General features: G+C 37.9%; 1 protein-coding gene across 12 annotated transcripts in view; it reads left to right on the top strand.

The window, feature by feature from the left end:
- The window catches only part of ABLIM2 (actin binding LIM protein family member 2), a 147,222-nt gene that overhangs the window by 118,415 nt on the left and 11,334 nt on the right, over nucleotides 1-17,473 (top strand). For 10 of the 12 annotated variants that reach the window (XM_071556871.1, XM_071556866.1, XM_071556872.1 and 7 more), the window contains 6 exons: nucleotides 3,333-3,385; nucleotides 4,000-4,147; nucleotides 8,489-8,547; nucleotides 10,533-10,587; nucleotides 11,934-11,998; nucleotides 12,160-12,240. In XM_071556871.1, coding sequence (XP_071412972.1) covers nucleotides 3,333-3,385; nucleotides 4,000-4,147; nucleotides 8,489-8,547; nucleotides 10,533-10,587; nucleotides 11,934-11,998; nucleotides 12,160-12,240 — 461 coding nt within the window. The remainder of the gene's footprint in view (nucleotides 1-3,332; nucleotides 3,386-3,999; nucleotides 4,148-8,488; nucleotides 8,548-10,532; nucleotides 10,588-11,933; nucleotides 11,999-12,159; nucleotides 12,241-17,473) is intronic. The other 2 variants (XM_071556868.1, XM_071556862.1) reach the window with 1 other exon arrangement.

Here is a 17,473-nt window from a genome sequence, read left to right as displayed (position 1 = left end):
TGCAGGTTCACTGTAACTGGTGCTTCATGATAAAGTAGCTGCACGTTCGGATCATCCAGATTTAGATAATCTCTGTGGTTTTTCCCTGTATGGTTTTGAGCAAAGCCAGACTTGCTGACATTTCAGTGCACTTTAGGTGTTGGTCTTTGATAGACATTTTCTGCTGCAAATATCCTAATCTTGGGCAAACGAATGTTACCTTTCAGGCAAGAAGACATTTTGATTTAGTGCCTGCTTTAATCCAATCTGCCAACTTTATAGTCTGCCCAAACTATCTAATTCCTTCTTGGTTTTAGATATACAAATCATTTGAGGCAAGTACTTTGGTTGAGCAAAAAAAAAAGACAACAGAAAAAGCTGAATATTGTAGTGGTGTTTGGGGAGATCATGAGTAAGTGCAAAATAACAAACATCTCTTGTAAATCAGCATAGCTTCACTTATTTACAGAAGCTGATGATAGTATTCTAATGTTCTGTATCCCAGCAGTCATTTAATTTATAGATAGTTTTGGTTTGCAAAGAGGATTCTAAGCAATAGCTTTTTTTTTTTTTTAGGCCAGGAATTTTTGTATCAATTTTCTGTCTGTCAAAGTCTGGATTATGTCAATTTTGCACTGCTGTGAGAAGTTGCCCCTCATAATCACTGGAGCAAGCAAAGAATTAAAGAGTCAGCAACCTCAATAGGTTAACAACAGTAAATGTTTTAAACTTTCTTTTCTAGATTATAGATGTTTTGAAAGGTTGTCTGAAAATACATGCTCTTTTTTTTCTACTAGAGAGCAAAACATAATTTATTCTGTCGAAAAAACAAAATGAAACAAAACCCAGGAAACAACAACAATTAAAAAAAGGTAGTAAACTTTCCATTCAATATAAAGAGTATAAAGTAAAGTAAAATTTAAAAATATTTATCTTTTGTTCTGGAAGGACTCACAGCTAAACTTTAAACACATGATGGTTCAGCTCCTCAAGCTAACGGGACACTGAATTAATATATGCTGAAAAGGAGCCAGAGAACATTCCTTTGTTGAAGAGACCAAGTTTGAACAAACAAGCACAAAAGTGTTCTTTAAAACAAAAAATGCAAAAAGCTATTCCAAAACATTTGGCTTTAAAAGGTTTCAGTTACATCAGCACTCAACAGATCTGCTGTAGCTACAGCTTCTGTGTTTCTATTAGAAACACCCAGCTTCAGAATTAAAAAAAGGTGTAAAAATGTGACATGAGAGAGATCAGGCTCAGAGCTGGGGTTGAAAATGGAAGAGTGTAGGAGCCTGCATGGTTATTGGGGAGTGTGTGTCTGTTCATGTTTTAGAAATATTTGAACATCATTCAAAGTTACAAAAAAAGAGTTTTGCAGCCCACAGTTCACATTGGGTTCACAGCAGAGCTGAGTATCCCTTGAAGTGGTGAAGCTAATTCTTAGTACTGAGGAAATTCAGGGAACTTGGATTTTTCTGCCAGCAATGTGTTGCATGAAGCTCTCTCAGGAACTTGGAAGGGACTGGCTTTCTTGACCTCCACTGATTTTGGTTGTAATCCTCTCCACCTCTTTGAAGTCAAATGCTCTCAAGATCCTGTGGAACATCTGAAATTTCTGAATAGCACCTCGAATTAAACTTGTCTTTTTTGTTTGCTTGTTTGAAAGCATCAACATCTTGGGGAAAAAAATTCAAAAATGTGTCAGATTCTCTATGTGGATTTCTGTTTTACTGGGAGCAAGATCCATGCACATAAAAAGGAAAAACTTCTTGACTGGTGATTTAGGGTGTGCTCCCAAAATATCAGTAAACAAGGTTTATGTTCTTGCAACATAGGGACTTAATTCCTCATCTGTCATATTTGAATGTTTCTTCCTATTTATTTCGCAGAGAAGCAGCTTGCCATCTTGGGAAAGTATCCTTGTCAGGATGCTGCTAGCTAACTGTGCAAACTTGAGCTTTTTCAAGTCCTCAACAGTTACAGATTTTCACCTTTAACCCATAGATATTTTCCTTAGGGCAATTTCTTATTTTTGAAATAGCACCTTCTCAGCAAAACCAGTTAAGGTCTGGATGTGAGCCATGTGATGGCACCCGAAACAAACAGAATAACACTGAAATGCTTTTGGTGGTGGCCTTTTGCCTGTGTTGTTTAGATGCAGGGCAGATCCTCTGCAAACATTCTGGCTGGGGAAATGGAGAGGTCAGAGTTGTTCCCAACTTGGTGGGAGTGTTGCAGCACTTCTAATGGTGCAACTTAATCTCCTCTCCATCTCTGTCTCCAAGAATCTCAGCTGAGCCTTATCTTTTGCATTATTATACTGTTTCTATTATTAGTAAGTACATTTTCTGTCTACATTTCATTGCATGGGGCCATGTTTGTCAGGTGTCACAGACAACCCCCTTGTTGCACTAATTTCTCATGAGCTTAATATTATGCTAGGTCCTTACATTACTGCAGTTTTGCACGATTAAAACTCTCCCCAAAACTACACAGAGTGATAAAGGGACAAGTAGGACTCAAATTTTGAGAACTTATGTGAAATTTGGCACCAAATCCTTCTGTAAGATTCTCAGGTATAGCTCAGTGTCTGGAACGGTACTCTGGGACATAAAAGACACATTTGATGGTTGGGAACTAGCTAATTAATGGCTTTCAGGTTTTCTATTTGCTTCTTAGAAAGGTGGAAAGTTACAAGAAAATAAACCGGTGGTAAAATATCAGCAATGTTTTTTTATTAAAACACTTAAGAGGGCAATACAATCAGAAGAGGTCAATATAGACAGAAAAGTGGTTGGTCAAGAATTTTGAATTTTAGACACAATCTGTCTTGCAGGTTTCATGAAGAAGTAATGCCAAAATTTTTTCGAATCTTTTTTACCATATTGTCTATCCTCTTTGGGAATTGAGGAGATCCAGGTGTGGCAACCACAAAATACCTGTGTGACCATATGTAGTTCATCTTCATGGTAACAGAAGAATGGTAAATGGCTGGTCTGTGTGCAGCAATCATATAAATTGACCCTAAATTATGATGTAGAGTTATTATTCCCACCAATCATTCCCCAAAGTTTTTTCATAAAAGATAGGTTCAAAATACAGCAGAATAGATTCTCTAAATTCATTGTATACCTGAAGGATGAGTATTACTGTTATAATTTCAAAATTATTTTAAGTAATTCTGTGAAACTGTAGCTGTGCACATTGAATTTTCTGCCCAGCTCTATTTTATTTTAAATTTATTTTCTCTCTCTCTTAAAAATACTTGGAACATAACTACAGTAAAAACAGAAGACAAAAAAAATGATTTGCAATCTGTTCTAATTTTTAAAATTATCTTAATTTTCCAGCAGCAAGAAGATCAGAAGGTGAGGATGGAAGCTTGGATCAGGACAGTAAGAAGGTAATAATCAGACAACAATAGAGGGTAGTTTGTTGATCTTTCTTGAAGCAACTCATTTTTAAAACATCTCATAGAGAAAGATGTTCTTTCATATAACTGAGATAATCATTACTACTTTTAGGCTTTTCCAAGAAGACATAGAAAAGCTTAATTTCTCACCCAAAGGGTTTAGAATGTACATTCTACAGTAAAGAGAAGTAGGAACATTGAGATTATGAGCAATAGGCTCATGGATTTTCACTCAGCCTTAATACATACATTGGTAACTCAGCTAATCCTGCGCACTTTTACTTAGGGTGCATATTAACATGGAAGAAAAATGTTAATAGCAGATTAAGTATAAGAAAATGACATAGTGTGTCTTCTACAGTGGGGCAGAGTGGGCAGCTTCAAGAACAGAGAAACTATCCTCAGCCCAGCTGGAAGTTAGAAGTTTTTAGTAGCTGTGGTGTCTAAGTGATTCTATAGTCTTTTATAATTTGATAAAGGATGGTACAAGTTGCAATGAGCATAAACATACAAGCAGCTCACAAGACTTCCAAGACAGGTGAAGTAGGAGAACTGCATTCAGGTGTTAATCCCGTATCTCATAACTGGCTTTTTACTCTCTCCAGCTAAAGACCAGTTGGCTTATTCTGAAAGGGGATATGGACACCAGAACTAATTCCCCGGATTCAGACACACGGTCCCTGTCTCTTACTGCCGGAACTGACAGAGAAAACTTCCCGAGGGCGCAGGAGGGCACAACCGCCGGCTATTCCCGTGAGTGCTGCACCCCTGGCCTGTGGCAGAGCTGGGTGGGACTGCAGCAAAGGAAGGGGGCTCTGCTGCAGCCCCATCCACACAGCTCTCTGCCTGGCTTTGTGCTTCACCTCTCTGTCATAATTACACCTATTTGTCAATTTGTTCTGCTGAGGCTTGTAGACGTTCAGTGCCTTCAGACTTCGATAGCAAAACTATAGTTTCATGTTAGTGAAAGAAGCAGCACTGCTTGTATAAATGAACTGATGTGTCTTTGGAGAGCAGAAGTTCATAACCACAAAAATTTGCTCATCATAAAGGTGCCTGTTTATTATACGCTCCTCATTTTCAATAGACAAGATGGTAGTATCAGGCAGATTTTTCATTTGTGCTAATTACTTCATACTTCTTCAATGGTGGAGCCCTATCTTCTGTATTATGATAAGCATAAAGAATATTTTTCTTCAAATATTAAATTAGAATATGCTCACATTTACAACCATGTAAGATTGTCGAAATCTTCCAGGTGAAAAATGGAGTAATTTTGTAACTAAATTCTGGTCTGGAGACCATATGCCTATGGTAGCTGTCAGTACCACAACCATGTCCTACACATTTCTTAGTCCACATTCCAGCAAGTCAGGAGCATCAGAATTGGGCCTGAATTTTACTTTTAGATTACATGAATGACAAAAAGTAGGTTAAATGAATTTTAACAGATAACTGGACCATTCATCTCCCTGCCTCCTCCACTTTACACCACGCAGCAGTAACAGGTCATCTGGGGTAAACAAGTTGGGGAAGCAGTTTTCCAAAAGAATGCATCCAATGCAAGGCATGTCTGGCAGCAGGGCTAGGATGTCAGTCTTGTGGGCATTTTGGTAATGTGAGAGCTGGCTCCATCAACTTATATTAAGAAAATTATGGCTTAGCTATGCAAGAAAGAGGGAAAATAGATGCTACAAAGTCTGTCACAAGGCTGTAGCAAGATAAAAAAGAAAAGTTAGTTTAGATCATCAGTTCCCTGGTCTAACTTCAAGGGATTTGACAACCTGATCCTCACCAGAGATCATGTACTTATGCACAAGGTGTATTGCAGCTTTCCTTGTGCAAAGGAAACCAAGTCTGACCACCTTACAGACTTAACATCTATAAGTCATTACCCATGAATGAACACCTAAACCTTTCATTGTAATACACATGTTGTGTATGTTTGGAAGCTTTCTGGAGTTATCTATTTTCTATACATGTATTAAGAGAATAGTCCTTGAGTGCAAATTTTAAGCAGGGAGAAGTACAGAGCACACCAAGAACTCTGTTATACAGCATCAACATATGGTTTGATTTTTTTCCTGAGAATATTGCTATACCTGTCATTCTTCTATACATGCATTTCTTTTGTGGTTGTTAATTATCTTGGGAATGCGGAGCTATTAAAATTAGAAATGCAAAAGATAGTTCACACCTCTGTGTCAAGGTCAATATCACCTTTGTGACAATGCAATATAGGTTCTGTAGTTCATTTTCCATTACTTTTTATCATCATTTCTCTGTCCCTCATGAAAGTTGGCCCCATTACCCAAGTAGCAGCTGCACAGAAATGACACTGAGGAAGTTTTGTTTTCCTGACATTCACACTTTTTTCCCACCTTTCTATAAGATTTTATTCACTAACTTGGACATCCTAAGTAATTCTTTATTTAGTGTTTCCCTGTTTAGTTCTAAATATTTTAGTCTGTCACATGCCCCATTGGCCATGGAAGAGTAGCTCTTCTATCTCTTGCACTTACGGATAAGAACTCTGACTTTCAGCCCCATCTCTGTGACCCAGTCTGTGACTATGAGAGAAACTAAACTTTTTGGGTATAAGTTTGGTGTCAAATGGTTATATGCGGAGTGGAGGGAATTAGCAGGCATAAAACTGGGAATTGATGATGATGTGTCCAAATATATTCAGCAAACAGCCCTGCATTCTTCTGTCCAGCCTCTGAGCAAACCAGGGAAGGGTTGTTCTGCTCTAGAAGATATTTCACCACATTACATAATTTATATGCCCAGAAGAACACATCTAACAAGAAAGCACATCAGTGTGAAGCTTTTGCAATTGGCAGGCAAGAGTGGAGCTTGCATCTCCTTACTTCCACCTGTGTAAATGGGACTTGTTTCTGTACATGCAGAGGTTTACTGGTTAATCATTTACCATAATTCACCATTTCACGTTTGGCATATTTAGGAAAGCAGACGTCTAGCAAAGTGTGTAACCCTTGCAGTTCATGTTTCCCTGATGTGCTGAGAGGCGATCTCAGAATAGTCAGACTGGAGTGAATGTCATAGTGGAAAAAGCAGGAGTCAGATTCCTGCAGAAGATAGTTGATGTTCAGATAATGCCTAATTACAGAGAAAGATTGCTTTGTCTTGGCCAGATGCTCCAGCAAACTTGCTCACCCAGTACATCTGCGGTGAGCTGGGACAGAACAAACAAAAAAAAGTAACTAACTTAGTAAGTAAGTTAGTGAGAAACAGGAGCTGAGTGAAATACAGTTCCCACTGGGGTTAGTGAGTCTTACTGGTGCGTTTTGGGCCACTTTGGCTCAGTTCTCCCGTTGGGTTTTCCCAGGTGGCCACACGGTGTCGCCTGTGCCCGCCGATGCGGCTCAGCCTCACCTGGTCTTTACCTGAGTGCATTTTTACTTGGCAAGTAATATCAATTGGCGATAGAACGAAACTGCCTCACCCATATTCTCTGTAGCCAAGAAGCCAAGAGACTGAACTCCCTTCTGATGTTCTACACCAGCAGCTTTTTGCAGGCAGGAGCAGAGATGATAGTTTTGTTGCAGATACAGTCATTCTGTCAGACAGGTATTATGCTCTTTGCCTGCTGGTGTCACTACTATTCAGATAACAGGCATAAATTTTTGGTTTAATTATATTTTTCCACTCTCTTGAATATAAAAACTGTAGTTGCTGCTCTCCAGTGGTAAGAGGTATTGGACTCGGAATTCAATATGAACTTATTGGCCCCTATTTAAGTACATTAAGTGCTTTGAATTTTCTTTTCACAATGACTGTGATTCACTGGCATACCCTTATTCCAGTGATTTTCCATCCTTGCGCAGTAGTCCATCTTTTGTTCCGTGGATGAAATACTGCTTCAGTGCTGTAGCCCTATCTAGGTTACCTTTCACCTCTGCTGAGAACTGACATAGCACAACTCCCAGTGATCCCATTTCTTCTTTCCTTGTTTCCTTTTTATTTGGATAGCTGGAGAGACTTTTGCTATTTGTTTTAATATCATTTTCAGTGTTTAACTCAGCTTGACTTCTGGCAGTTTTTGCTTTATCTCAGCACATTGTGAGCTCTTTGCTGATCCATCTTTTGTTTTTTTCTTTCTGTATGCTTATTCCTAATAATATCCTTAGGGTATTTGTTAATCCAGTGGGGTCCTGATTCCCTTCCTGCATTCCTCTTTGCACACAGACTGCTAAGAATTTTGACAGAAAGAAGTGTTGTACCTTCAGTTCTTTGAGCTCAAAGACTTCTGTAACATTTTGCATCGGTTTAACATAATTTCCTGTACTGAAGTCAAGTATGTTTGTTATACACGTTTGTTCATCTACCGTTTAACTTTTAAACTTTCTTATTAGAGTCTTAATATTAAAAATAAAGCTTTTCAGTGGTCTCATAATGACCACACACAGTTTCATCATCATATTACATTTTTTATTCATGATAACACCACTTTGCCAATTTTCTCCATCTTAAAACTTTCTTTCATTTGGATGTTTATACTCTTGCTGATTTACTTTACCCATTGCTATATCTTCACTTTTGATTTTTTTCCCAAGAAATTTTACAGAAAGCGAAAAAAAAAATAAAGTATGTGTCTTTTTTTCGAAGTGGTAGGGTACAAACCATTCTTTTTTAAGAAACAGAACCAAAAACCAGACCACATACAGCATGATCAGAAGTGAAATAAATCTAAAACGATACCTTTAATCCCAGCTTCAAGTAATGATTTAACACCAAGTTGGAGGGCAGAGATTTCACAAGCTCTGAAATCACAGGCTTCACTTCACAAAGCTTCCATAACATGAGCCTCACAATTCTCTTCATGTCATGCCCTGTAAGGTGAGTGCATTCCAGCATACTGTTATTTCTCAACATTGTTACACATGTTCATGTACATGAAATATGGAGAAAAGATGAGCATAGCTCAACTACATTTCATCTCATTAATAGAATATATGTATTGATCTTGTAATTGCTGTTTCTGAATGTTTTCTTGGCTTCTGTGTTATAATAGGCTGTAAAGAATTTGCAAAAAAAATATTAAAATAAAGCTATATATTACGTGTTTTACAGGATTTCCATATTCTAAATCTGCTTCTCTACCTGGCTATGGAAAGAATGGCTTACATCAAGTAAGTATACATTTAAATATGTTCTCCATGAAGTAATGTCTCATAGACAACTTGGTAACTAGTTGAAAATCTACACAGTAATAACACTTCAAAGGTGTTTTGGCTGCTAGCGCTGTCTAAGAGATTCATACCCTGTATGGGTTAGAGTTTATGTCTCTGTAAGAGTAAGACTGACTGAGGCTTCTCCTTTTAATTGTGTGCATCATGAGGGTTAGGAGTCAATTCTCCTCCCAAAACAAACAAAGGTCGGAAATGTATAGGCCACACATATTAATAGATCATAGTATAGCTTGGATTAATGATAGAAATGGTTAGGCCTATAATTTAGGCAAGTAATGATCTTAGGGCAAAGGTGGAGCATCCTGCATCCATTGCATTTCTTGAACCATCTGTTCTGGATTTTTCCAGTATGCATGTGTGTGTTTATAGAGTGTACACACACAGTCATTGTACCTTTAGGGCAAGGAGGGAACAGTACAGACAGAATGCCAAGCAGCAATCTAGAAAGAAAAAATGCCTAACAAATTTATGATCAGATGAAACTAGGCATTCTTTTTCCAGTCCTTTTTTTGAAACTTTTATTAGTCTTTATAAAAAAGGTATCTTTGACACTGTGGCCTCTCTTTCTCTCTGGCACCTAGCATTATGGGTTGTCAGTTCATGGCTTTCATTATTAGCTGAAAAACCATTATGTTTTATAGTGATTAGCTGTCAATGCATAGATGCAGGTGCACTTACATTTTGAAGATTGATTTGTGTCCAAATTACATGGACAGAACCTTATTCAAATTTCCTTTGTTCTCCAAAGGAAGATGTGAAACCTGCAAAAGCACATGAGCAGGATTAAAATTCCCCAGTGATAAGAGTCAAACTGAGAGTACTGGAAGGTGCTACAAGAGAGCAACTATCAAGGAATAGCTAAATGAATTTTTCCATAGCTACTGAAACGTCTATCCCCTTGAATTACAGGACTAATTATGCCTGTGTTGCTTTGATACCTGGTTGCTTGGATTCTGCTCTGAAGAAATGAGTGGCACTGAAATTTTATTAAGACTTAGGAATTTGAAAGAGTCCACATAAACCTATTCCCACCTATGAGTCAAGAGTTTTTTTGTAACTTTTCAGAATCAGTGTTGCCAGTAACCTGAAGCAGTCAAGGGACTGACATGCCCAGCTGCCGTGCTGGTGAGGCACCAAAGCCATCCCAAAGCCTCCGATAGATGAGGCCAAAGCAAATTCAGAAAGCCATGCAATGTGATGGGAAACCAGCAGATGGCAGCATCTGCCCCACCTAAAGGGTCCCAGACTTGTAGAAAAGCTGAAAAGGTTGCTCATGGTCAAATCCTTGAGGCCAAAATTCCTCTTAGAATGGTCGTCCTCTGTTTGGATTGTAGGTTCATACCAGCTTTTGTGGTTTGTTATTTTTAATCAGCCATCCCAGTGCTGCATAACAAAGCAAACCAAAAGCAAACAATAGGGAGCCTTGCAGGTTATTGTGAGCATAACTGTGCACACTGTTGATACCCTCACAGGCAAAAATGAGACTTAGGAGAAAAGAAAAATCATATAATAGTGCTTTTCTGATTTCCTGTACTGTTTTTCATCATAACATTTGCCAGAAAAGGAACAAGACAGTGGTTCAAACAAAGCTATGGCACAAATACACAGTTGTCCCTGACCTTAGTGGCATCAGCTGTGTGAAGCAGAAAGCAGAAGGAGAAAAGTTTCAGTGCAGCATAAGTGAATTGTGACAATGTCAGTAACATATCTGCATCACAGGGAGAGGCATGTGACAGTTTCAGTCTTACCTTGCTTACTTGAAGAATTAGGTCAAGTTTGAGTGAGACACATTTCTCTTTGTCTCACTTAAGGATCTGTACTTCAATCATGTGGTACTAGCTGGTTTTCTTTTTTTCTCTTAACAATGTGCAGAGTGGTTTTGTGGTGTATTTTGCTGCTATATTGCTTCTTTCTTTCTCTGTCAGCCTGAAAATATGGGCCAATATGAAACGGACCAGGAGTCAAGCTGGGGAATGAAAGGTACGTTGCAATATCATTTCCACTCTGCTTTGTGTTTTCTTTCTTTGAGGATGTTTGTTAACATATTGCCATAAAAGTTACTATTCTGAGATCATCCTGCGCTTCTTACAATAATGGCTAGACAGAGACAGCTCAGTGTCATGTTTATCAGAGAGAATCATCTTTTTACTGAGCCATACATAAAGACCTAAGTGAAGTCCTTCAAGTCATAAGGTAGTGCAACCAGGCTGAGTAAATAGCAGGATCTTCAATATCTGTCAACAGATTCTCTGGTGTTGGTCTCATATCAAAGACAGAAGGAAATTTAAGATAATCACTCCTTCAAGACTAATTTGAAAAAATGTCCATTGTGTTTCTTGTTTGTGCTACAGTGTGGTTAAAATGTACAGAATTCAAAAATCAAAATTTATTTGCATTATTTTTTTATTGCAGTTTAAGTGGACTGTGAACTCAATATGGATCTTGGTTTGGAATTTTGAAAAGAGATGAGAAATTTTAGGAACACACATCAATTTATGGGGAAGAGCAGGATTTGATTTCCAGGACACTTGAAATAATTTTAAAAACCTCATTCTAATGCTTCACTTTATTCCTCTGTGTTGATACAAATCTTTGTCTCTATGTTTGAACAGTTTGAAGTACAGATTTTGAAAAGTAGAGTTATCCCTGATTTTATTTCAGACCATGAAAATGTCTGTGAAAACATATTGGCTATCCTGGTTGCATTTAATCATCGGAGAATAGATGACTTTGTGGTAGTCATATCATATATAGTCATACACTGACCTAACTAGAATTCTCTTGTGCTAGTGTAGATCCAGGAGTCATTATCCACACACCCCCAAACAATCTTTTCTTCACTACTCTTATTCCCACTACAGTCAGCCCAGGTGGAGGATGTTGGCATATTGTATTATCTCAATGGTTTTCATATATGTTCCCAAACTGACATGCCTGTAATAATCCGTATATTTTAACTATTTTCAGTAAAGAACAATAAGGGCAGGACTTTTGGATGACAGAATGACTTAACTCTGCACAAAAGCCTCCTGTAAAGAAATTCCCAATTTTGCCAGACATACTCACCGTGTAACCCAATGGCATCAGGCGATGGATTTTCTGTAATAAATTTGATTTCAAGGACTATTGCTCTGGTAATAGACAGTGTTGTAGGCTTCAGAGCATGGGGGTTAAACTCTTACTGTGCATGCAGTTATCCAAAAACTATTGAGAAGAGAGATATGTAGTAGCATAACAAATTTCTGTTGTTCCTAAATGTTCATTGCAGTGACACAAAATGAAACTTATAAATTCTAAACTGTGAACTTGTTCTCATTCTCTTGCAGAATACAAGGTAAGAAGGGCTTTTCCAGCACTGGAAGAACAATCAGAATCAGCACTTCCTAGCAAGGTTACATGTGTTCTTTTTTTATTTTATTTTGTTAATTTTTGTCCCAGTGAAATATTTGTCAAGTATGTACCATTTAATTTAGTAAGTTCCCCACATGGCCATTTCCATGCATCAGAATCAGATTCAGCTGTGGAGTTCATATGCTCTTGTCTTTTTAACAGATTTATCCTTATGAAACCCTTATTGTAACAAATCGAGTTCGTGTGAAATTGCCCAAGGATGTGGACAGGACCAGGCTGGAGGTAGGAATGATATTTGTTCGGCAGCTTTGTGAGCATTTGTGTTGGTTTTTTCCTATCCTAGATATTGCTGTGCCTAAGTAATAACAGTAAAGAAGAGAAGATAGGAATAACATTCTGTATTATATTTTATTTAAAAAAAAATTTGTATGTAGGCAATTTAACTGAAAAAGAATAGCCAAAAGCCTGGCAAATGTCTGACCAAACGTGTTTTACAAAGATACTGATGAAACACACTAATTTTGGATGATTATACAGGATTTTGAAAGTTTAAGTGGGGGGGTGTGGAAACTTGGAGTTTGTTTTATTTTTAATTCCTACAAAAAATATCTTCCTAAAATAACCTAAATATTACAGAAAGGCTCAATGTATCCCACAAATACATGTGCCTGTGTTTCTAGTCCATTGTCTTATTCAGCCTCTCCTTTGGCTGGGTGATTCATGGTCACTATGCTACAGTTTTGTTGTAGCTTCCACTTCCCTAAAAAAGTAGTCATATCAGATGGAGAAATGCAAATATAATGTATTATAACAGAATGGTTAGTTACCAAAAGTCAGATCCTGAAGTTGATATTCAGGCAAAATTCCTGAGGTTGATTTTTTTGACTGAGCAATGACAGGACTAAATAAAGACTGATCTAAACTAATATATCTTTCTGTGAATTACAATTAAGTAGAAGAGATATTTTAATAAAAATTATGTGATAGCAATATTAGACTTTTGGCACTATTTATATTTAAATTTATTTTATTTTAAACTTGATCATGTGACAAGAAAAGAGGAAAGAAAAATTAAGTTTAAAACAAGAAAATAAGAAAAACTTTGAAGGAACGGAAACTTCCTCATTAAAGATCAATTTTTAAAAACAAATGAATTTACCAAATTTGCATACATGTAGTATGTTTTGAAATTGGTATTATGTTCTTAAATACTCCAGTGTGCTTGTCACTTGACTACCCAGCAACTAGTGTTGATTATATTAAAAGGAAAAACGAGCCTCAAAGGTGTGCAAGCCATGATAGCAATAATAAAAGCATGATGAGTCCAGGAAAAGGAGCAAGGAGATGGATGGATGCTCAACTGGACATATCCTATAAAGGATTCTTTTATATATATACATACATGTGTGTATGTATGTATTAAAGAATAGAGTCTTTGTTTAAACACATCAGACTGATCTGAATAGCAAATGCATCTCTAAATTGCTTTTCTAAGACAACATACAGTTTGCTTTGGATGGATCATGCCTGTCCTGGCTGTCATTATCTGTAACTCATACAGCATCCTCAGCTGGGATGGCTGTTTGTTTAACATTGGCGTTGCTCAGGCTGCCTCACACCAGGTGCAGCACAGGGCCTGTTGGCTCAAGGAGCCCAACCACTTCAAAGATCTCACAGAGGTTTGCAAAAAAGAGCAATAAACAAGATCTGCTTCAAACCTGCACCAGGAAAGCAGTGAGGGGACCAGGCAGACTGTGCTGATTGCTGCACTATGCTAAACATGTGTGTCTGCAGGAAGGGAGGGCTCCTTTGTAGTCCATTTTACATTTAACAGGGATTGGTAGTTTATTAAACAGTTAAATTAGCAGAGGTTTTTTAGGATTGAAACTACTGAAAAAGCAGAGGCAGCTGCTCATGTATACATTCAAACTGTCTGCAAAATTGAGTGACAGACACAAACCATTGCCTTCCTTGCCTACCTCTTCCCTTTTCCCTGACTGTTTCTTCTGTATTACAGAATTGCTGGAAATAAGTAGCTTTACATAGAAAATCATGTTATCGTTATTTCTTCTTTTGGCAGAAGAAGATTGTAACTTACTGGCTTGTGCATTCAGCAGATTTCAGGCTTGGGCAAGACCCAGGATTTGGGGAGCCCAAGACTATGTGGGCTTATAGACCAGGCTTAGACACCTGGACACAGACACACACCATTAGCAGAGGACCTGCATAACATATCCTGGCATCTTTGAACTTTTGAGGGTAACACTGGGAATACTGGCTGCAGATACTAAGGTTGGATTTCACCCTTTCCTAAGGTCTATTTCACATTTCCTAAGGGTAGGATTTGATGCTTGGGATCTCTAGGAAGCAAATGCTCTTTCCAATCAGAATTGGTTGCCAGTTGATGTTCTGTTTTCATCCTTCATAGCCAGTGTAACTTGTAAAAGGGCCGTTTTTCTCCTACAGAAATGGTGACAGACATAGCAGGGCTAAGTCCATCTATTTTCCAAACTGTGGAGGGATATACCTAGGAAAACATTCTAAGAAAAAGTCCATGTTCTAATACACCAGTTTTACTTTGATCAGTTTTTTTGGTTGAAACCACACCTTGCTCTTGCTGCTGCAAATTAGAACAAGCTACTGGGTGTGATGGCTGTGGGCAGGGTAGGTGGTGCCAGTGATAAGAGACTTAGAACCATTGTATTTCATGACAGCTATCAAACTTGAAAGCAGTCTTACCGTGTTCTGTATGTTCATGATGTTTCTGATTTCCTGGGCTCTGTAGGAGCAATAAGGTGACTTAAATTTGCATGAGCTAGATTCATTTAACAGCTACCTTGCAATTTGACTTGAAGCAAGCTCCAGTTTGTGGAAAACTTTGTTGTGAACTTTGAATGATCCAGCAAAGATGTCATGGAAAAGCCATTGTTGTTTGTATCTGATTCCCTCATCCAAGCGAAGTCTCATATATTGAGTGTTCCTATCATGAAAAGTGAACTCAAGTAAATGGTATTAGCTCCTGGGGTCAAATTAAGGGAGGCTGCAATGAAGCCTTGGCTGATGTTCAAGGACTGCAGGAGGGTGGGGGTTTAATAGATAGTAGTGTTTTCCTAACTCTGCTCCCATTGTGAGTATTTTTTAGATTACGCTATTGTGCAAAAAATTTATTTAAAGGATTATAAGAAATATTTTCTTGTAAAAATGCATGTTTTCTAAGGCCAAGAGGTATCTAGAGATTAGGAAGTCTCAACTGGTAATAAATGCATTCAAATAGTAGTAATTCTTTCTTCAAAAGTACATGTATCTAAGCATAGAAACACTCAGCATGTTTTTGTTTACTTGCTTTAACTCAACAGAAAGATAGAAGTACCTCGTTCCTTGTGCTTCTTCAGGAGATGTTTATGCCAACAGTGAACTAATACACACAGTATTGAGGACTGGTTGTTATAAGTGGCCTGCAGATTTTTCAAACCTTACTGGCCCTTTGACTTTTGAATAAATAGCATGGATCTTGCTTTAGTATAAGCTGATTAGAAATGCAAGGAATTTACAGTAGATAAGGATTTGGCTGAGGAAGTTTTTTTAGAAGTTTCTCTCTCCCACAGTGCTGTTTATTGTAACGTTAGATGAGTGGAGCAGCATTCCCCTGAGCTATTCTAACAGGAAATAGTGAAGAACAAGTTCATTCAGATAATGTTGCAGAACAACCAAGCAGTAGCAAAGGGGTGGATTATGCAACTTGGGTGGAGAGGAATTGTACCTTCATAGCATCTGCAGATGACATGAACTTGGGGGAACAGCAGTTAATGCTTAGCTGAGCAGAGCCTCCATTCAGAAGGACCTGGCCAGGCTGGAGGAATAGTTGACACACTCTATGAAGTTCAGTGAAGATAAATTCAGATTCCTGCATTTCTGACTGAGTAATGCCATTCGTCAGAACTAGGTGGGGGGAACATTATGTAGTTGCAGAGTACCTGATGATCATGATGGTAAACATGCCCTTCTCAGAAGTAGGCACTGGAAAGCCAAGAGGCAAGTCACAAGGAGCAGGAAGGGAAATTACAGTTGAATACAAGGGAAAAGTTCCTCACTGTAAGAGTGGTGCAGTTAACAGGTTATCCAAGAGACGGTGGAGTCGCTATCCCTGAAGGCATGCAAAACAGCTAGGCAAGGCCTTGAGCAACGTGGTCTAATTTTAAAGTTGGCCCTTTATTAAAGACCTCCATAAGTCCCTAATTTCCTCAGACTGGTATATTCTGTGAAGACATAACATCATTACAGAATATGATTATTTGGTGAACTTGATGCAATGGCATTTGAAAAAATATATAATTTGGCCTATCTTGGAACTTTTTATCATTTCTTTTTCTTTTAATTGCAAGGGCTTATATATAAGTGTCCTGGAGCAAACTTCCCCATTTTGGACAACTTCGGTCCTGAGTTTTCAGGGACTATGACATCACCTTTGCACAGTACAGATTGTCACATTCCTTGCTTACTGTTTTTCAGTGGTGTTTCACATGGCCTTTTTTATTTTTTCCCAAAGGAAGTTGGGCTTATGGACACTTTTGAAAATCTTGGTAACTCTTTAAAGTACATAAATACCTTTTTATCGTTTAAGCTCTGGGCTGCTAAAAGCATGTACTTGATACTTTTATCTTAGATTGGATATTGTTTGCCTGTTCTTCAGTCACAGCAATGAGATTCAGTGCTTGCAAATTCAGATTGATGGTTCATACCCAACTGAATAGCCTTTTTTTTTTCCTCGTGAATTTGCTTTTATCACAGAGTATAAGATTTCTTTTGTGGTCACAGGCTGGTAATTTTGAAAGCCAATGCAGTTAGAGTCTTTTCTTTGGAAGCCATCTTTTAGTGTTTTCATTTGATTTTCTTATCTTAATGTGTCTTAGTTTTTTTAGCCCTCTTTTTTTTTAATGTCAGAAGTTAAAAGCATTATCCCTTCATGCTTATCAAATGCCGTAGAAATTAAGTTGGTCCACTTTCTGTTTGAGCCTATTCTTTGTTTAACAAGGATACACTGAAACAACTGCTAAGTAAAAAAATACTCTGGAATGTCAAGTAGCAAATTTTCATTTGCCACCTTGTTCTCTTGTAAGCAGAAATGAGAGATTTAAATATGGGTGCAGTCTTGTTTGAACAGAGCACTCATTAATTCAAGCATGCTTTTCCTCCTGGAACTGCTTGTCTGGATTTGCTTCAGGGATAACATTTTTTCCACTAGTTTTTCTTCAGCAGTCACCCTGGGCTCTAGCCATTTGGGCTGCAAACATTTTAGGACTTGTTTCCAGTATTTAAGCCTGCATTTATAAAAGCCCAATCTCCTAGATGTCATTCAGACTAGTAATGTTGTATGTCTCACCTTCTCTGGAGCTCAGATGGGGAAAATCAGAGCAAAACTGGAATGCTGTGTGTTTTAACATAGTGAAGTGCAGTTTGTAGTTTGGGGCTGGGTTTGAGGTTACAGGCTCACTTCACAATGAAGCTCATAACCTAG

The sequence above is a fragment of the Pithys albifrons genome, chromosome 5 (assembly GCF_047495875.1).
Source record: "Pithys albifrons albifrons isolate INPA30051 chromosome 5, PitAlb_v1, whole genome shotgun sequence".
NCBI lineage: Eukaryota > Metazoa > Chordata > Aves > Passeriformes > Thamnophilidae > Pithys > Pithys albifrons.
This window is presented reverse-complemented; position numbering and strand designations above follow the sequence as displayed.